This window comes from Sciurus carolinensis, chromosome 16, assembly GCF_902686445.1.
Source record: "Sciurus carolinensis chromosome 16, mSciCar1.2, whole genome shotgun sequence".
NCBI lineage: Eukaryota > Metazoa > Chordata > Mammalia > Rodentia > Sciuridae > Sciurus > Sciurus carolinensis.
This window is the reverse complement of record NC_062228.1, coordinates 6,351,461-6,370,894: the sequence shown is the minus strand read 5'-3', so window position 1 is coordinate 6,370,894 and position 19,434 is coordinate 6,351,461. Positions and strand designations below refer to the sequence as shown.

General features: G+C 38.2%; 1 protein-coding gene and 1 non-coding gene across 8 annotated transcripts in view; both read right to left on the bottom strand.

The window, feature by feature from the left end:
- Cmc2 (C-X9-C motif containing 2) overlaps positions 1–19,329 on the bottom strand; it is a 28,582-nt gene extending 9,253 nt beyond the window's left edge. Inside the window, exons 1-5 of one of the 7 annotated variants that reach the window (XM_047530052.1) lie at positions 19,214–19,263; positions 14,498–14,580; positions 10,527–12,631; positions 8,203–8,314; positions 1,342–1,413 (exon numbers count right to left, since the gene is read on the bottom strand). In XM_047530052.1, the coding sequence (XP_047386008.1) occupies positions 1,342–1,413; positions 8,203–8,283 (153 nt within the window). In that variant the 5' untranslated portion in view covers positions 8,284–8,314; positions 10,527–12,631; positions 14,498–14,580; positions 19,214–19,263. Of the gene's footprint in view, positions 1–1,341; positions 1,414–8,202; positions 8,315–10,526; positions 12,632–14,497; positions 14,581–19,213 lie in introns of those variants that run through there. The other 6 variants (XM_047530051.1, XM_047530050.1, XM_047530049.1 and 3 more) reach the window with 6 other exon arrangements.
- Trnaa-ggc (transfer RNA alanine (anticodon GGC)) lies at positions 16,320–16,393 on the bottom strand. The gene has a single exon. It is a non-coding gene; the product is annotated as a tRNA-Ala (tRNA).
- Positions 19,330–19,434: the final 105 nt, after the last annotated feature.

Here is a 19,434-nt window from a genome sequence, read left to right as displayed (position 1 = left end):
AAAAGAGGAATGGTAGGAATGTAGCTCAGTGGTACAGCACTTGTCTAGCATGAGCAAGGCTCTGAGTTTGATACCCAGTATGAAGGGTAACAATCATTTAAAAACATTAATATACGCATTTGTGCACACAAAGAAATTATCACCCTTAATATAGAACTCCACGTTCTTCAAGCAGTAAAGATAATGACACCCTGAAAGTTTTGTTTTGTTTTCATTTTTTTGTAAAACTAGGATTGAACCCAGGAAGGCTCTACACTGAGCCACATCTCCAACCCTTTTTCATATTTTATTCGGATACAGGGTCTCACTAAGTTGCTTAGGGCATTGCTAAGTTGCTGAGGCTGGTCTTGAACTAGAGATCCTCCTGCCTCGGCCTCCTGAGCCGTTGGGATTATAGGCATGCACCAAGGCATCCAGCTTGAAACAGGGATTTTTAAGAAGCAAAAAAAATTAGAAAAAAAAAAAAAAACCTGAGTGGAAAATACACAAAAAGAAAAAAGATAAATGAATGCTGTGCAGTTTCAAACATTTCAACCTTTCAATCTGACTTTAGCTAGAAAAAAAAAGTTTAAAAATACGGAAAATGAAAATTGGAACATTTTGAAATGAAAATTGAAACAGTTTTTTGGTCAATATTATATGTGCATATGTATACATATGCATATAATTATGTATGTATACATACACATATATATACTTTTTAGTCATCACATGTTCTAAAAGGTTCTGAACATAAAACATCTGAAATACAGAATAGAAATGGAATTTTTAAAAAATTTTTAAAGGTTTAAAATGCCCTCTGCTTGGTTAGCAGTTCCAGGAAATAGACAAGTCAGAAATTAAGGTTTATGTTAACTAAGTTGACTGAGATGACACCTTCCCAAACAAGTCCAACAAGAGCCCTATGGCTTGTACAGCATAACTATGAAGAAATTCAGGACGTTAAAGCTGGAAAGAGCCAAGTCTAGTATTCTTATTTTGCCTAAGGAAACTGAGGTCCAGAGAGTTGTCATCTGCTGATCACCTGCTAATTAGCAAATCACTGAGTAATGCAAGTATGTCTGATCAGAGACTCAATTTCTTAAATCTTAAAATTGATCCAACTTGAATTTTCCAGGGAAACAAAAAGTTTTCATCACCTGTGTTGCATGTCAAAAAGACAGCAACATTCTAAACTGTCCCCAGAGATAGCTTTCATTTTTCCTCTAGGTTTTCAAGGGATGGTTGGACATACAAATGTTGTTAGATGAAAACTGAAGGAAATTTTAATAATGCTAACAATACATAATATTTTACATGTTCTATTATTCAACTACTTCCAGTCTTTGATAGTCTTCTTACCTCATTCTTCAAGCATTTTCTCATCTCCCGATCAAGAGCGTTGCAATGACCAAAAAATTTCAGAATGTTGTGCTAAAAGGAAGAAAAGGGGTAAAATATTCATCCCATAATATGCCAAGGTCTCTGGCACATAGAATTTAAATACTCATTCTTATGGAAATGAATTTACTGTGTCCCTTTGTAAAGAAGCTAATAATAAAGGTTTAAGATATATAAACAGGTTTATCCTGGTCCTTCCTACTAAGGAGAAATAAATACTCTGTAGGTGGAATGAAAACCAAGGCCTTTACCTGGATAACAGAAAAGCCTCCTGGCCCATCAAAACCTCATGCAGGGAGAAGGTCAAAGTTTAACACCTCATACCCCTTTCCTTAAGGGGCATATTAAACGCATAGCGCAATCCCTTCTTCGAGGATCTGAATTTCAGTTGGGCCATAATTAGTGTTTACACATCACAACTTTTAAGGGTGGGTCAGACAGCACAGCCATCTGCTATAATGACAGGCCGTAAATGCTGAACTTGTGTTTGTAGTAAGCACATTTCCCCCTTCTCTTTCTAATTATGGCTTTCATGGGAACCAGACAGCACATAATTAGCAAGCTAAGCCTACTGCTCTTCCTTTTTCCCTCCCCACTGCCACTTTACAAGCATTTTTCAGGTCCACACTAAATAAATGGTCAAGAATCTTTCTGGTAAACATTTAAGATAGTATAACATTTCCTATTTGTTACCTAATGGCCTTTTCAGAATAAATATTTCCTGTGTATTTTCTGAAACTACTTCTCTGGCAACAAATAGGCAATGCATTTTCACCCGTTCTAATAATAAAGATGTAGCAAAAAAGATTAGACCTATAGAATGCAAGATAATATTTCATAGTTTAGTGCGTATCTGTTCATATCATCCCACATAAAACTAATTTGCTTCCTTTCACTTCAACATTAAGCCCAAAGAAGAATTACACTCTTGTGACATCATGTGAAAAAAGTTAAGCCCAATGTCCCAGTGAAATTGGTACAAAAATGCCTGTGGACTGCAATTCTCTTGTACACACAGGGCAGAAGTCTCTGGTGCCTGATGTCTGTTTCTAGAGATCCAACCAACTGAACAATCAAGTAAGTGAGTCAATCATGAGATAACTGAGAACCTTTAACATGGAGAATAATGTCCCAGGCACTGAACAAGGACCTAACTGCCCTATCTCAGCACATAGGAAGAGGGAAGAAAAGAAAAAAAAATGAAGCAACTGCCATGAAAGAGTAGCATAGTTCAGAGACATTAAGGAGCTTGCAAGACCTTTTCTGGAGATGCACAAGTACAGAACTATTTTCCTAATGATTCTAAGATCCTTTTTTCTTCACTCTCATCCTCTCACAAGGGCACCAAACTTTTCCAGGGGCTCCATGAAATATGTCACAGAGATTGACTACAGAGGCAGATATGAGAAGCCAACTGTATTCTACTAATACAGACATAAAAGAGAATGGCAAAAATGCATATGCAATGTCATTCTTTTTTTTTTTGAGCAATAAAACTTTATGAAAATTAGTGTTAACATGTAACAGTCTATTTTAAAATAACTTTTAAATTTCTCAGCTTTAATTTACAGTTCAGTAAATGTTGGCAGGTATTACCCACATAAGTAAAAGCTCTTTGGAGGTTAATGTTCAAGAACGAACATAAAGGAGTCCTGAGACCAAAGAATTGCCATGAAGCAGGAGATGCATTCTGTGTGTGCAAGAAGTACAGTGACTGTGTCAAGATAATCTAGGCCAGGAAAGGAGAAGAGGGAGAGGAAATGGCCAACCAAGCTGAAGAAAACCTGGATAATAATAAAACCCAGCTGAGGAAATGGTTAAGTAGACAGTGAGAGATGCTCTAAGGTGAGCAAAGGACAAAGCAAATGTAAAGGTTTAGAGGAAGCAACATTCTCCAGCACATGCAGAAAACACTAGGAAGGTTGAGGAGTCGTCATGGGAGAGAGGTGGAGCCCAAGAGCTACCTATCACAAAGATCTCAAAGCTCAAGAGCAAAAAACTTTGATCTTATTCTGCAAAGGGAGCCATTTAAGGAGAGCAGTAATTAAACTTACTTTTGAAAAAAGCACTCCAAGATGCAGCATGGGAAGTGAACTGAGACAGAGATGACAAAACAGGAGACGAGATAGAAGTCCTAATCAGACACTGTGGGCATGGATTTTGTTGGTAGCCCTGGCAATAGAGAACAATAATTCAGGAGCTATCAGCAGAGGGCATGGGCAATACCTGGTGAGTTCACATGAGAGGTGAGGCTGATGGCGGAATTAAAGATGACACTGGTTTCTGGCTTGGACAAGTAAATGTCTCAAAGACTGAGATTTTAAATAGAGGCAAGATAAGCTTGGGTCTGGACAGGTTGAGTTTATTTGTAGAACAGTTAAGTCCACTACAGAGTTGAAATAAACAGAACTGCAATTGGGGGGTGGGGGGGGAATCTGAGCTACAGACTTTAGTTTCTGAAACCATGGGAGTGAATTTTTCCAGGAAGGTGTAGGCAGAGAAACAGGGCGAGAATAGAGGGGAAACTGCCAAAGAGACTGAAGAGTAGCCAAAGAAAGAGAGGAAAACCACAGAAGACAAAAGTATAGTAGAAGCCTGGGGAAGTGTGTTTTGATAAGGAAACAAACCAGCCTAGAAGAAGAGTGAGGAAACTACTGAAAGCCCAGTAAAATTAGCACCAGTGTAGTAACTGGTGACCCTGGCCACTCCAGCACCTAATGAGGGCAGAAGCCAAGTCAAAGAGAAGGTATTATTTTAATAGCTCACTCAGAGGAAAGCAAATATAGGCCAAGACAGCTGGGATTACCAAGGGATTTTATGTATTCATTTTCTCAGGATGGAAAAGATGTGGGCATTTGAAAATGCTAACAGAAAGAAAAAAAGTGGATAAAGTCAATTGTTAATGAGCTTATTTCTGGGAGGTGGAGAAAAAAGTTTTATTTGCTTTGCACTTTCTTAGGTTTTTTTAAACACTATCTCCAATGACATGTATTACTTACACACTACTTTAAAAAATCAGAAAAAAAAATTAAAGCCTTCCAAATAGCTTTGAAGAAAACAGCTGTTCTCTAAATTCTGTATTTTAACTGTAGATAACCTAAGTCTTGCTGACAAACGTAGGCAAACTAGGCCAGTAGATCTGAAGCAGCCTGTGGATGACATTTGGTTGCAAAGACCATAGGAGAACCTTAAAACACTGAAGAATGATAAAAGCACAGCAAGTTAGGATCATGTGGAGATAAAACTGTGCTGTACTTCAAGAGGACTGGAAAGCAATGCAGAATTCCAGCACGGAAAGGAGCATTCAAAATGATGGTTTAGTCAACAAAGAGATTAAACTGCAGAACCACACAGATTCAGGGTTGGAAGACATCTTAGACAACTATTTCTATTCATTCTAGTAATTAGAATTTCCGTTGTTTAATCAGTCTAATATTCTTGGACAATGCAGGAAACAGGTAGAATTTTGCGCTTTTATCACACACTAATTTCACAGAAGTGTCCAGATATGGTGCATTTCCACTTATGTCAAGTACAAACCCAGGCAGAACTGAACTCTACTGTGAGGACTTACAATAGCTGGTTATCCTTGTCAGGTGTCACTGGCATGGCACAGAGAGCTTTAGGGTGATGATCTTGCTTGACCAAGGTGGTGGGGAAATGGCATGAGTTTGTGAGAAAACTGTCTCCTATTATCTGCAATAGTTCCTTACTTGCTCACCCTGGAATAAACAGCACCCAATTTCAGAATTGCTAATCTATCCACTGCAAAACCCAAACTCTACCAACAACTCTGACTAAAGCCTATGTTCTCACCATTTTTATTGAGCATGTGAAACACTTAAGATTGAAAAAGCAATAATTATACAAGAAATGTCACCAAAAGTGTCACTTCCCCATTCTCTTGACCTTGTTCTCACCTGTCTCCCAGAAGATAATGAATCTCATTAGTTCAGGTGTATCTTGTCCTTTTTTGGGGGGATCCAAGCAGTTTTGCTCTTTCTCCTTTTCTAAACAAGTGCTAGAATACTATAAACACTCTTGCACTTCAATTTTCTTTACTCAATATATCCTGGAAGTCACTTGTTAGTTCATAGAACTTTTCTCTTTGTTTTAAAGAGCCCAAGACCCAACTGAAAGACTCCCAGTCAAAACAATGTGAGCAACAAAATGAAGTTCTGGATTATAATACAATGTATAAAACAAATATACATGAGTGCACACTGATGTAAATACAAATGGGGAGAAGACACAGGTCTCCAGAACTCTAAAACATTTATGTGGACACTCCGCCTTCAAAGAGGGGAGGACCTAATTTCCAGTCCCTCAACATGGGCTATGCACAGCGAATTCTTCCCAGAGTTATGGAAGGTAGGGAATAGTAACTTTAAGGTAGAGAAGTCTGACACTACCTCAATAAGGCCATCTAGATCAACATCAACAGAGATCAATTACATAGACATACGTAACTCAACACAATGTGTGCTGAAAATGGTACTTGACCACCATGGTTTTTCCTCCCAAACTCACACCATGAGTATAACCACGAGAACCATAAAAGACAAGTTCAAACAGAGAATTCTAAATACCTGACCGGTAAGGCTCAAGTCACCAAAAACAAAGAAGCTGCCACAGTCAAGAGAAGTCTTGAAGAGTTACAATAAAAGCATTAAACCTGGCATCCGGAAGGAAATCCTGTAACCGGAATCAGGACAATACCTAACCTGAGTAAATCTAAACAAAGCACGACTCTGGTTAATGATCACGTATCAATATTAGTTCAATAACTAATAACTGGAATAAATGTACCTTCCTAATGCATTCATAGGAGACACCAGGTGTGGGATATATAAGAACTCTGTACTGGTAATACACTTATCAAAGACCTCACATGCCCAATCAATCATAACACAAATTTTTAAATATGGGCAAAAGATTTTATATGAATGGCCAATAAGTACATGAAAAGATGCTCAAAATCACTAGTCAGCAGGGAAATACAATTTAAAACCAACAGGAAACACTACTATAATACCCACAGATTGGAAAACGTTAAAAAAACATTTACAGTATCGAGTGCTGGTGAGAATGGGAGCAGACAGGAATACAAAATAGTACTGAATGGAAAAGTTTGGCAGTTTCTATAAACACTTACTTACCACACCACCTAGTCATTCCATTTCCAGGTATTTACCCAAGAGAAATAAAAAGATATTCACACAAATACTTGTACACAAATGTTCATAGCAGCTTTATTCAAAACAGCACAACTGCAAACAACCTAAATGTCCATCAATAGGCAAGCAAACTGGCATATTCATACAATGGAATACCACTCGGAAATAAAAATGAATGAATTAAAGACATATCCAACAAACGCCATTAGCCTCAAAAAATATGGAACAATACATAAAAACATACAATGTAGAGTACATTTATAACAAATTCTAGAACAGCAAAACTAATCTACATTAACAAAAAGTAGTTTAGGGGTTATCTGGGCCAAAGGTGAGGAAGAGGTACTGCAAGATGGCACAGGGAACCTCTAGTAGGAGAGAAAGGTTTTTTTTTACCTCAACTGTGACAATGGTTACATGGTGTTTATGTTGGTCAAAATTCATCAAACTGAACATTGTTTTACTGTATGTAAATTGTACTACAAAAGTTAATTTTTTAAAAGTCTAATTTTAGATCCAATGATCTGAAGTATCACCTTTATTATAAGAAATACTTTTGAAAGGAAAAGATGTAATATTTTAGTCCAATTTAAAAAGTCATGGACCAAAGAGCAATATGCAAATAACATGTAACACTTAAAATCAAGAACTGAAAAACTAAAGCCCTTAATCTGGTTAACCTAGGAAGTAAATGTGAAGAAACAGCTCCCAGAGTGTAGGGCAGTTCCCAATACTTAATCTAAAAGTAAACAGTTTACTTAAACTGTAATCAACATTCTCTGAATCTGTAAAAATCTGACTTCACAGGCCAAGTATTACTTAGTTCCTGACTTTTGGTCTTTATATTTTATTCACTTAAGTATTATTATTAAATTTGATATGTCCAAAGCTTATGAGAAAAGTAAGTAATTCACCATGGGAAGTTAAGCACAAATATTTCCTACAACTATGTCATGCATCAAATATTGGGGAAAAAAGTTAAATATTCAACATCTATAAAAATATCAGCTTGACTTACTGAATTCTAAGTATGGGCTCCTTCTCTCTCTCTCTCTCTCTTTCCTTCTTTCTCTTTCTTTCTTTCTCTTTTCTTTTTTGTAGTACTGCGGATTGAACCCAGAGCCTTGCACATCTTAGGCAAATCACTGCATCCCTGGACTACAATCCCCAGCCCTCTATTTGGTTCTAACCATAGAATTGCTTGCATTCTACTAACAGTTAAATCCATCAGATTAGACTCATCATACTAATTATATAAACTGTTTCAATTACCATAAAACAGAGAATGGTAGCCATTAAGGAACAGGGAATCTAAGAATAATTCCTTCATGATCAGAAGAGTCAGAGCTGAACAGTTCTATTAAGAATGGGAAAGACATTTCATTGTAAGAACATGGATTCCAACTGCTACATACTGTTTCAGAAGTTCTCTAACAAACTATCATGGCTTTACTATTACTAATTATAAAAGGAGTTGGTTTCCTAAAAAATCAATCAATCAATCACACACATCAATTGCTAATCTTTACTAAGCTCAGACCACTAAGACATTATCATTTCTTTCCATTAATGGAGATAACACTTTACATTAGTGTGTTGTACCTAAGTTTCTTTGTACTTTATGGTCATTTTTCTGAACTCTTACATTTTTGTGACATTCCTTAAGCAAGTTAATCAAGATGTTGCATTCTTCAGTGTGCAAGTGTGGAGATAAGTCAGGATGCATCTTTGGGAGGTGGTGATCACAGCAGTGCAACCTGTGAATACAAGAATGTCTTGAATATGCATGAATACATTTGTGAATACCACTTACAAGATTTTCAGTAAAAAACCAAAATGAAGAGAATGTTAACCATTAACCAGCAGTGAGACTTTAGGCAAACTATTAAATGTCAGTCTCTTGCTTCCTTATCTAATTTTTTAACATACTCAGCAAGTTATCAGGAGTATTTACAGAATCTGCATCTAAAATCAGGAACCAGAAAGAGAAATAAGTAGAAATAAGAGCTCAAGCAGAAACCGCTTGGTTATATTAACAAGTCTGACTTCAAATATTTTCCTCAGATTCCCTAAATTGATTATTCCTCATTTTGTTCAGTTGAAATTCCACCTATTAAGAGAACTGGCTTATAAATTCATTTAAAACACATTATCCTGAGAGGGCTAAACGACTATTAGTCAGTTTCATATTAGTATGAATTAATACGGACTGCTTTCTTTTTAACATCTGCTAAGAATCCTGGCTAGACAATGAAGTAAAACAAAAAGCAGTTATGAAACATCTTTTTCCAAATGGAGCAAATATGTCCATAAAATTAATTACACTGAAAACAGGAAGTATTAGAGACATGGAGAAAATGGAAGCTTTGTGCTGTTTGTAGGAATGTAAAATAGTGCACAGTAGAAAACAGTATGGTGGCTGGTCAAATATTAAAAATTGAGTTGTCATATGGTCCACTTCTGTTTATGTATATCCCAAAGAACTAAAGCAGGGTCTTGTTACACCCGTGTAACACATTATTCCCAAGTTAAAATAAGCTGCCATAGACAGATGAATAGACAAGCATGATGTGGTATACACACAATGGAATATTGTTAAGTCTTAAAAAGGAAAGAAATTCATACATAAAGAAAGTAGAATGGTGTTTGGAGCAGGGGGAGGAGAATGAAGAATTACTAATGACTGTTTAATGGGTATAGACTTTCAGACTTTTAGTTTCTCAGGATACAGCTCAGTTTGTAGAGTGCGAGCCTCACATACACAAGGCCCTGGGTTCAATCCCCAGCACCACAAATATACACATAAATAAAATAAAATACAGTTACAGAGATAGATGGTGGTGATGGATGTACATTATGAATGTGTGTTTTTCTTGGTGCTGGAAACTAAACCCAAAAGGACTCTATGCCTGAACTACATCCCAAGTCTTTAAAAAAAAAAAACAGGATATCTCTAAATTACTCAGGCTGGCCTAGAACTTGTGATCCTAACTCTGAGTAGCTGGGATTAGAGACATACCACACCACACCTGGCATGCAGATATTTAATACCAATTAACTATATGCTTACAAATGATGCCAATTAAAATAATTTTAAAAAGAAAACAGGAGAAAATTTTAACCTTAGATTGATCAAAAAGTTCTGATATGTCACAAGCACAAACCATAAAATTAAAAAATTCACATATCATCAAAACCACAATCTTTTGCACTTCAAAAAACACTGAAGAAAATGAAAAGGTAAGTCTTATTTTGGACAATAATGACATGTTAATGTCATCAAGTATAATAAATATACCAAAATGGTTCAGGGCGTTGACAGCTGTGCTTGAGTGGGAGAAGGAGATGTATTATATGGCAGCTCCCTACTCTGTGTTCAAATTTGCTATGAACTTACCCCTACTGTAAAATATAAAATCTATTTTAAAAGAGAAGCCACAGACTAGAAGATATCTGCAAATCACATATGATAAAGTATTTGTATTCTTGTAACTAGAACACAGAAAAGATGTTTACAATTCAGTAAGACAAAAAATCCAATTTGTAAAATAGATGCCTCCCCCAAAAAAATGAGCAAAAGATTTGAATCACAAAAATAAAGGAATACTTAATTAAGCATATGAAAAGATGCTGAACACCATTAGTCTTTAGGGAAATGCAAATTAAAATTACAAAGAGATACCACTATGCCTATCAGCTACACAGATGCTCCTCAACAGCAGGGTTATACCCAGATAGACCTATTATAATCTAAAAATACTATTAGTCAAAAATGCATTTAATACAGTAAACTACTAAATATTGTAGCTTTGCCTAGCCTATCTGAAATGTGCTCAGAACACCTGCATTAGCTAAGAGTTGGGCAAAATGATCTAATACAAAGTCTATTTTATAAAGTGTTGACTATCTCACGTAATTATGGAACAGTACACTGGACGTGTGAAACAGAGTAGTTGTGCAGGTACTCACCATTAATGTACACAGCAGAAAACACACTGGGCCTGAAGGAGATTTGATGCACTGAACTAAAATTAACTACTGGATGATGTGGATGCTACAGCGACAGGGGTACTGATTCCTCTTTCTTCTGACAAAACTTGAGAATAACTGGTGGAAGGCACCGAGGCATCAACACTTGTTGACATTTTAGCAGGCACAGTGTTTTTCAGGAAGATATCAAGTTTTGATTGTACAGTCTGTTTCTTTTCTTCATTATATATTTCTCTATAGCAAGCAAGAGCATCCTGTATCTGCCTGTCAGCTCTCGCGTATCTCTCGTAATTGCTGTCCATTTCTTCTAACATCCGCATGCCACTGCTAATAGTGGCAAATGCCTCTGCCAGTTTCTTTGCTGTGAACTTTCTGGGTGCCTTCCATTTAACTTCTTCCTCTGCTTTAACTTCTTTACTTCCTTCCTCCTCTGGTTCAATCAGCTCCTCACTGGAAATCTCTTCAGTCTTAATGCTGACAATTTCATGAATATCCTCTTCACGGATGTCTAATTTTAGCTGCTTCCCAAGTGCTAATATGTTGTTACTTACCATATCATCAACAGCAGGACCTTTGTTGAAGTCTTTGAATGTGTTCACATATGTCTTCAAAACTTTCTTCCAAATGCAGTTCATGCACTGCTGTGTGACTTCCTCCCACGCTGCAGCAATGTTCTGGATAGCATTTAGAATGTTAAAACCTTTCCAGAATTCCTGGAGTGTTTGGCCAGATGCAGTGGCTTCAACAGCCTGAGCAAATGTCTGGCGTAAATAATGTGCTTTGAAGGCAGCTATTGCACCTTGGTCCATTGGTTGAATGAGTGTGGTTGTGTTGAGTGGCAAATATACCACCTTTACATCAGGATGCATGGCCCCAATATGCTGTGGATGCCCTGGAGCATCATCTAAGATCAAAAGAATCCTGAATGGGATATTGTTTTGCCTACAATATTCTCTTGCCTGTGGAATAAAACAGTTCAAAAACCAGTCTTCGAACAATGCTGAAGTCATCCAGGCTTTCTTATTGTGGCGATAATAAACAGGAAGTGTATGCTTGCTCACATTCTTGAATGCTCTAGGGTTCTCCGAGTGGTAGATGAGAAAAGGCTTTAATTTGAATCCTGTAACATTTCCACCCAAAAGCACAGTTACATGGTCTCTGAATCCTGGTATTGTCTTGGCCTCCTGAGGAATATATGTACGCTCAGGCAGACGCTTCCAGAACAAGCTTGTTTCATCAGCATTAAATATCTGTTCTGGTATATATTTGTGATCCACAATTATCCTATGCAGCTCTTCCTTAAAAGCTTCAGCACATTCAATATCGGCACTTGCCGCCTCACCACTGACCTTCACAGTGTGAAAATTATGACGCCTTTTGAAGCGCTGGAACCACCCGTGACTTGCTGTAAACATCTGTGTGTATGTAGGATCAGCATGTTCTTTCAGCATATTGAAAAGACTTCTTGCCTTAGCCTGGATCATCAGGAGACTAAGCGGTGCACGCTTTCTTATCTGCTCGTCTATCCACTCGACAAGTAATTTTTCCATATCATCAATCGGCCCAGCTCTTTTCTTCGTGATGACAGTGGACTTAACTGATGCTGATGATTTCACTGCATCGCTGATTCGCTTCTTATCCTTTAAGATGGTTGAGATTGTGGACTGTGACAGTCCTGACTCCCGTGCAATGACCATTACTGGCTTGCCACCTTCATGCTGGGCAATTATTTTGAGTTTCATCTCAAGAGTAATTGCCTTCCTCTTCTTCTTTTCACCAGAAGCAGGAGACACAGACGGGCGTTTTGTAGACATAATGGGATGCAAAAACAAAAAACACAAATCCAAAAAGCGCTGGCAACACAGTACACTGCAAAGTTTACCCTTGTGATCACATGGCTGTCTGGGAGCTATAGCTGGCAGCTGCTGCCCACCACTGAGTGAGAGTATTGCACTGCATATTGCCAGTCAGGGAAAAGATCAAAATTCAAAATTCGACGAATGATTTCTACTGAATATGTATTGCTTTCACATCATTGTAAAGTTGATAGCTCATAAGTCGAACCATATTAAGTCAGGGACCGTCTGTAATCAAAAAGTCAGACAATACCAAGTATTGGTTAGGAAGTGGAGAAACTGTACACAAGAGAAATGAAAATATATATTCATCCAAAGACACATATGTACATGTTCACAGCAGCATTATTTATAACAGCTAATGCTGGAAACTATCCAAATGTCCAGGTAAATGATAAACAACATGTGGTATATCTACATGATGGGATGCTATTTTGCAATTAGAAGGAATGAACAACTGATACAAGCTTCAGCACTGTTGACCTCAAAATCCCACTGGCAAATGAAAGCAGTCAGATGCAAAAGACTACATATTGTAAGAGTCCATGTATATGCAATATATAGAAAAGGCAAATTTACTGATGCAAAAGGCAAATCAATGGTTGCCTAGGACTAAAGATGAGAATGAGGATTAATTTGCAAATGTGAACAAAGGAAACTCTTTGAGTAATGAAAGTGTTCTAAAACTGGATTTTGGTAGTGGTTGCATAATTCTACAAATCTAAAATCTTACAATGGGTGAATTTTATGAAAAATAAATTATGCCTCAATTAAGGCTGTTTTTAAAAATTAGTTCTGAGAATGTATGAAAATTGAAAGCATTAATGTTAAACAAAATAAACCAAACTCAGAAAACCAAGGGTCATGTTTTCTCTCATGTATGGAAGTTAAAGAGGAAAAAGGAAAAGAAAGGTGGGGAGGGGGCTTATCTCATGAAAATCTAAGAAAGACCAATAGAGGAAAGGGATCAGGGGGAGCATGTTCAAATATGTAACAACAATAAAAAGTGTGGAGAAATAATATACAATGAAAAATTTTAAATGTTTTTTAAAAAGTTCTGAAAAACTCCCAACAAATACAAAAACAACAATGAAAATATTGAACAAACAATTCCAAAGGACTACAGCACAGTTACTTCAGACTGGAAATTTATCAGCAGATCACTATTTCATTCAGTAACTACACTACACACGCACTCTCTCTCTCTCATGCACAAACATACCACAGTTGCAGGTCACAAATCAAGCTATCACACCCAGCTAAGAATTTATTTGAATGGAAAACAAAAGGCAGTCAAGTTCAAATTTTGTTTACCTAGCACTGACTACAAAGTCTTATAACAAAAATTTATTGCCTCAGGAGATTGAAATTATATGTAGTTTAGCAATGTAAATCACCTAATATTGTGTTAATATTATGTACCTACATTTATGTATAGTTATCTGGTTTCTGCCTCATTTTCTCTAAAAGAAAAAACACTAACTTAGTCAACTAAAAAATCTTTTTAACCTTTTATTCTGTAAATGTATTTGACAATGTTTTTGTACATTTCTATCAACTAGACCTCAAATGTAGGCATCTACAGTCCAGAAGCAAGCTTATGATGCACAGAAATAACCTCTTTAATTGGCAAAGTAAATACAGATGGTCCCCTACCTACAACTGTTCTTACTAATTTCTTAACTTTACGATGGTACAAAGGTGATACGTTCAGAAACTGTACTTCAACTTCTGCTCTTTTCCAAGCTAACAGTATGCAACACAATACCCTGACACTCATTATTGATGATTGCAGTGGCAGCCAGCATAGCCTCCAGCCACACGATCACAAGGGGAAACCACTGTACTCTACAGTGTACTTATTGTGTTGCTATCACTTTTTTGGATGTTGTTTGGTTTTCACATTTCATCAGCTCTACAAAACACCCATCTGTGTGTGTGTATGAGATAATCAACACTTGATTATAAACAGGCTTTGTGTTGGATGACTTTGCCCAACTGGAAGCTAGTGTAAATATTCTGAGCATATTTAAGAAAGGCGAGACTAGCTATGATGTAAGCCTAGGTACAATAAATGCATAAATTTTTACTTACATTTTCAACTTATGATGATGGGTTTATCTGAACACAACCCACTGGAAGTCCAGGAGCATCTGTACTTGAGGAGACACATGGTGCTAAGATAATATACACATGCACACTGTATATAAGTATAAATATACATAATGGTATGTAAAGATACAAAATATAGAATAATAAATATTCTCTTCATAACAAAAATTTATTTCAAACATGTATGCTATTATGGATCCAGCCAAAGTACCAATAAGAAATCTTCCCTTCTACTCTTTAAAATTTTTGTTGTTGTTACTGGGGACTGAACTCGGGAGCACTCCACACTGAGTGACATCCCCAGCCCTATTTTGTATTTTATTTAGAGATAGGGTCTCACTGAGTTGCTTAGTGCCTTGCCGTTGCTGAGGCAGGCTTTGAACTTGTGACTCTCCTGCCTCAGTCTCCCAAGTCACTAGGATTACTGGGGTGTGCCACTACATAGGGTTTAAATTTTATTTTTGACTCTTTTATTTTTAATTATATCTTTTATTTATGGGATTCTTCTAATTTTTTTATCCTAGATGACTGTTTCAAAAAAATTAAATGATCTGTTTCCTTCTCCTACTCTTCTTTAAGTTTAAAGGCTCACCCTTATTTAATGAATTCCTTGCTTTACAAATCATTCCCCACTTTCCTCCACCACATCTTTTTTCCACCATGTCTTTTTAGATACTCTCTTCCTCCCTCTTCCCTCTACCTACCCTGCACCTGTGCTCTCTTCCACCCACTCCACGTCACCTGGTTTTGCCTAAACATCAGTGCATACACACAAATGTACTGCTGTCCTCTTGGGTGTAATATACAAAGCATATAGTAAATGCGACAACAGCGCTGTTCTCTCAGAACACAAGTGAGCAAGTGCTGATACTTTCTAGTAGTTGCCTACCTACTCTAATTAAACACTCAGAATTCAAGGTATTTTTAAATGAAATGAAGAAAAATCTACATTTATACTCCATATTTGTATTTTTAAATATTTCTTCAAAACTGTAAGATGATATCAATATTATTAGTTTAGAAAATAATTTTGTTAAATATTTACAATGTGCTAGACACAGTCTTAACAATCCAACAAACATAGAAAGCAAGTACCCCTTTAAATTTAGCTGAGCCTTCAAGAAACTACCTTTGTGTAGGTCAAAACATGCATCACCCACATTTTCATAGAAAAACTAAGTTCCAGGTCATACAGTAAGTGACAGTTAACTATTCACCTCTCTCACCCTGATGGATTTTTCCCAGTTCAAAATAGGTAAGACACACCTTCACAGCCATTTGTGAATGAAATAAATTTAGATTAAAAAAAAAAAAAAACCACCTTTCTCAAAGAACCTCTGATTGGCTACAAGTTCACTAGGCACCAATTCCAGGTTTAAATTCCAAAAAAGTTCTTATGGTACTTTCCTGAATTATTACTAATAGAGGGCCTATGTAGATCAAGAAAAAGAATATTACTATACTTGTCATTGGTCAGCCCACCCAAAATATCGACAATCTGAACACTGGGACCAGGCATGGGGAGGGATGTTCATGTTATAAATGGGTCTGATATTAGATTTAAACATAAAACCACTGATGAAACAGAATACTTACCAACTCAAAGAAGCCCACAACAGAGAGGAGATACAAATAAGAAACAGCCTGATTAAAAAGGACATTGGATTTGAAGGGAAATGTTATGTAGATTTAGGACAAAAGTTGTGGACTCAACTATCCTAAGTTATATAACTTTGGTTATTAATTTGAGACCTGTCTCTTCTTCCATAAAAAGGAATTAGTTCTTTTTTTTTTTTTTTTTTTTTTGCAGTACTGGGGATTGAACCCAGGGCCTTGTGCTTGCCAGGCAAACACTCTACCAACTGAGCTATATCCCCAGCCCACAGGAATTAGTTCTTGACCTGTATCTTACAGGTTTAAAACCATATGTGTGTCTGAAATAGTGAACAGTTAAGTGTGTATCTGAAATTCTCAGTCATATGATCAGAAAGACTGATGTGAATCTACTCCATGATGTGTCTGAAGACAAAACTGGAAATCAAAGGGTGTAATTACAAAAGCAGATGTTGTGTTCGTGGGAATCCAACAACAAAACAGGTTATGTGGAGCTGCACTTTATCTGTTGTAACATGCCCCAAAGAGACTGACTACAACAACAAGGGACATTACAGGGTATATTCTTCATCGCATTCTTAAGTTTCTTCTCAAATAAAAGTTCCCAATTAATTTATTTCAAGCCACTTCTTATAAAATGTACACCCAAAAAACAAACACTTACTATGACTAAAAATTCAGAAGGACTAGAGTTGTAGCTCAGTGGTGGAGTGTGTGCTTAGCAGGTGCAAGACCCTGAATTCAATACCCAGCATCGCACACATACAAATACACACACATAACACCAGAAAACAAGTTCAAAAGGGTAGTGCCAAAGTAATTATGAACATCAACAGCACTGTTGAAACAAAATGAAGGGGACATTCATTTAAAAAGACCCTATACACAGGTATTTGCAGTGAGAGGGACAAATCCCATCCAAAATGTATTAAACATAAAACGTCAACCCCACCAGTAATTATTTTTAAAAGTCTATTTTAGTAACACTATTATAACTCAAAGTCTTTTTTTACAAACTGAAAAAAGAGTACGTAAACACAAAACTTCAGTTCCACTTTTACGCTGCTCTTTATAAATCACCAGAAGGATAAACTTGTCACAATGACACCTCCTTCCCCATCCCAGCCCTACCCACTTCCTCAAGTATGAACACAATGATACTAAAATAGTTCAATGAAATAAATTTTTTTTGTTGTGGGGCTGGGTTGTGGCTCAGTGGTTGAGTGTTTGCCTAGCACATATGAGGCACTGAGTTCAATAGCCAGAACCACATAAAACTAAAAAAACAAATAAAGGTATTGTGTCAAAAAAAAAATATATTCCATTATGAAAATATGATATTTTGCCCATAACAAAGCAATTTTAACTTTTCCTTGAGGGTTGGCTGGGAGGGTGGAAGCAGTGGAGTACTCCCAATAGACATAAAAATTAAAGTTTTATTTACTCCAACCACAACTGAGGTAATTTTTGAGAAAGCAGATTTCAACCACCAGGTGGCACAATTTTAGAGAATAAATAAAGAACTTTAGTACCAAGAAAACGGATAAGTATTCCAATAACAGATTTTGGCAGATCTATAATCACTGGGGGAATCCTGCATTTTAACACCACTTGTTTTATCTTTAGAAATATTTGCTACTGTGGGGCTGCACCAGGAATAAATTTATACTACAGTTACAATTTCTAAAGTTATTTCAAGATAAGAAAAAACAAGTCAATGCCAGAAAAGTCTCTTGCTCAGGGTCTTCCAAGAATCTATTCTCTGGAAAAAACTATCAACATTTAATGTTTCCTAAAATGTGTACTTTAAAAGCCTACAGTGTAGAGTACTTGCCTAGCATGTGCGAAGCACTGGGTTTGATTCTTAACGCCGCATATAAATAATTAAATAAAAGGTCCACCGACAAGTAGAAAAAAATTTTTTTGAAAAAGCCGACATTTCAGAAAGTCCTGATACTAGTTAAATGAGTACTTTCCAACTTTTTCAAACTATGAAACACAATGCATCAGAGATAGCAGACATGGCATGCATGTGTCCATTCTACTCACTTCTAATCGCTGCTACAAGTAACCAAGTCTAAACTATCACTCTCAGATGTTGCTACTGACAGCAACCAGGAGGCTGTCTGGGGAGGTTAACTACTATGACTTCCTCCAAATAACTTCACAAGGATTGGGTCCTCATTGTACCTTTCCCTGATCATTTATCAGTACTTACTATGTGCGAAGCACTCTGCCAAGTCATGTAGATTTCTAAGAAAACATTAACCTACACACTAGTGACAGGACACTCCTGTAAGCACAGGTGGAAACTGACCAACAAGTGGGCGTTGAATGTAGAATTCATGTTTATCAGAGGTTGAGAAATAATTCACACCTTAATACACACAAAAAGATAGAGGCTCGTTTTACAATAACTGAACAGGTGCAAAGGCCGGAATGTTAAGGAAAGGGAGTCAAAACAATTCCCTCGCCTCTGCCAAGGTTTCAGGCTCTCGACTTGCTCAAGACTACGCAGAACGTGTCTGAGGGCAAACACGGCAGTCTTCGAAGCCAGCACGCGGGATGAGGAGGACGACCTCCCCTGACCCAGGAGACGATCTTGCCCGTTCTGACCTCACGAGTCGGGCTGGGGCACCTCTGCAGGTAACAGGCGCCCCAGCAGGCTCAAGTGCAGTGACGACCGAGTTTACCCGGCCCTCGCCGCGTCTTCGAACTGTTCCGGACTGCGCTTCTGAAGCCGCCGCGATGGAAGACAACCACCGCGCAGGCCAGGTGGCCGAGGCTCGGGAGCCGCGGGCCCGCCAAGGTCACCAGGATCGCGAGTGAAAGGCCGACGTCGGGGGCGCGCGACGCCCACTGGCTGCTGGGGGCGGCGGCCTGACCCAGCACGCTCGACCCACCCGAACCACCCGGAGAACTGCCCCGCCGGCGGCTCCCTCCGGTCCTCCCCGCCCAGCCGCCGAGACACCACGGCGGGCAGGCCACGCGAGCGACACAGGCGCCACGGCCTCCCCGCACGCGCGGCCACGGCGAAGCCCGGCCGAGGTTCTCCACAGAACCGCCCGCACCCGCAGGACTCACCGACGCGCGGCCGAGCCCCAAGTCTCAGAGACGGCGACCCGAAGGCCAGCTGCCCAGGACACTCAAGCGACCGCGCCGGAAGCGAACGCCCAGCCCCGACCGGCCCCCTTCTCCCCGGCCCCGCCCCGCAGTGGCTTGGGCGCATGCGCAGGCGGCCCGGACTGGCCCATTCCGCGGCTCAGAGGGGGACCCGGAAGGCGCTTCCGCCAGCGCCACAGCAC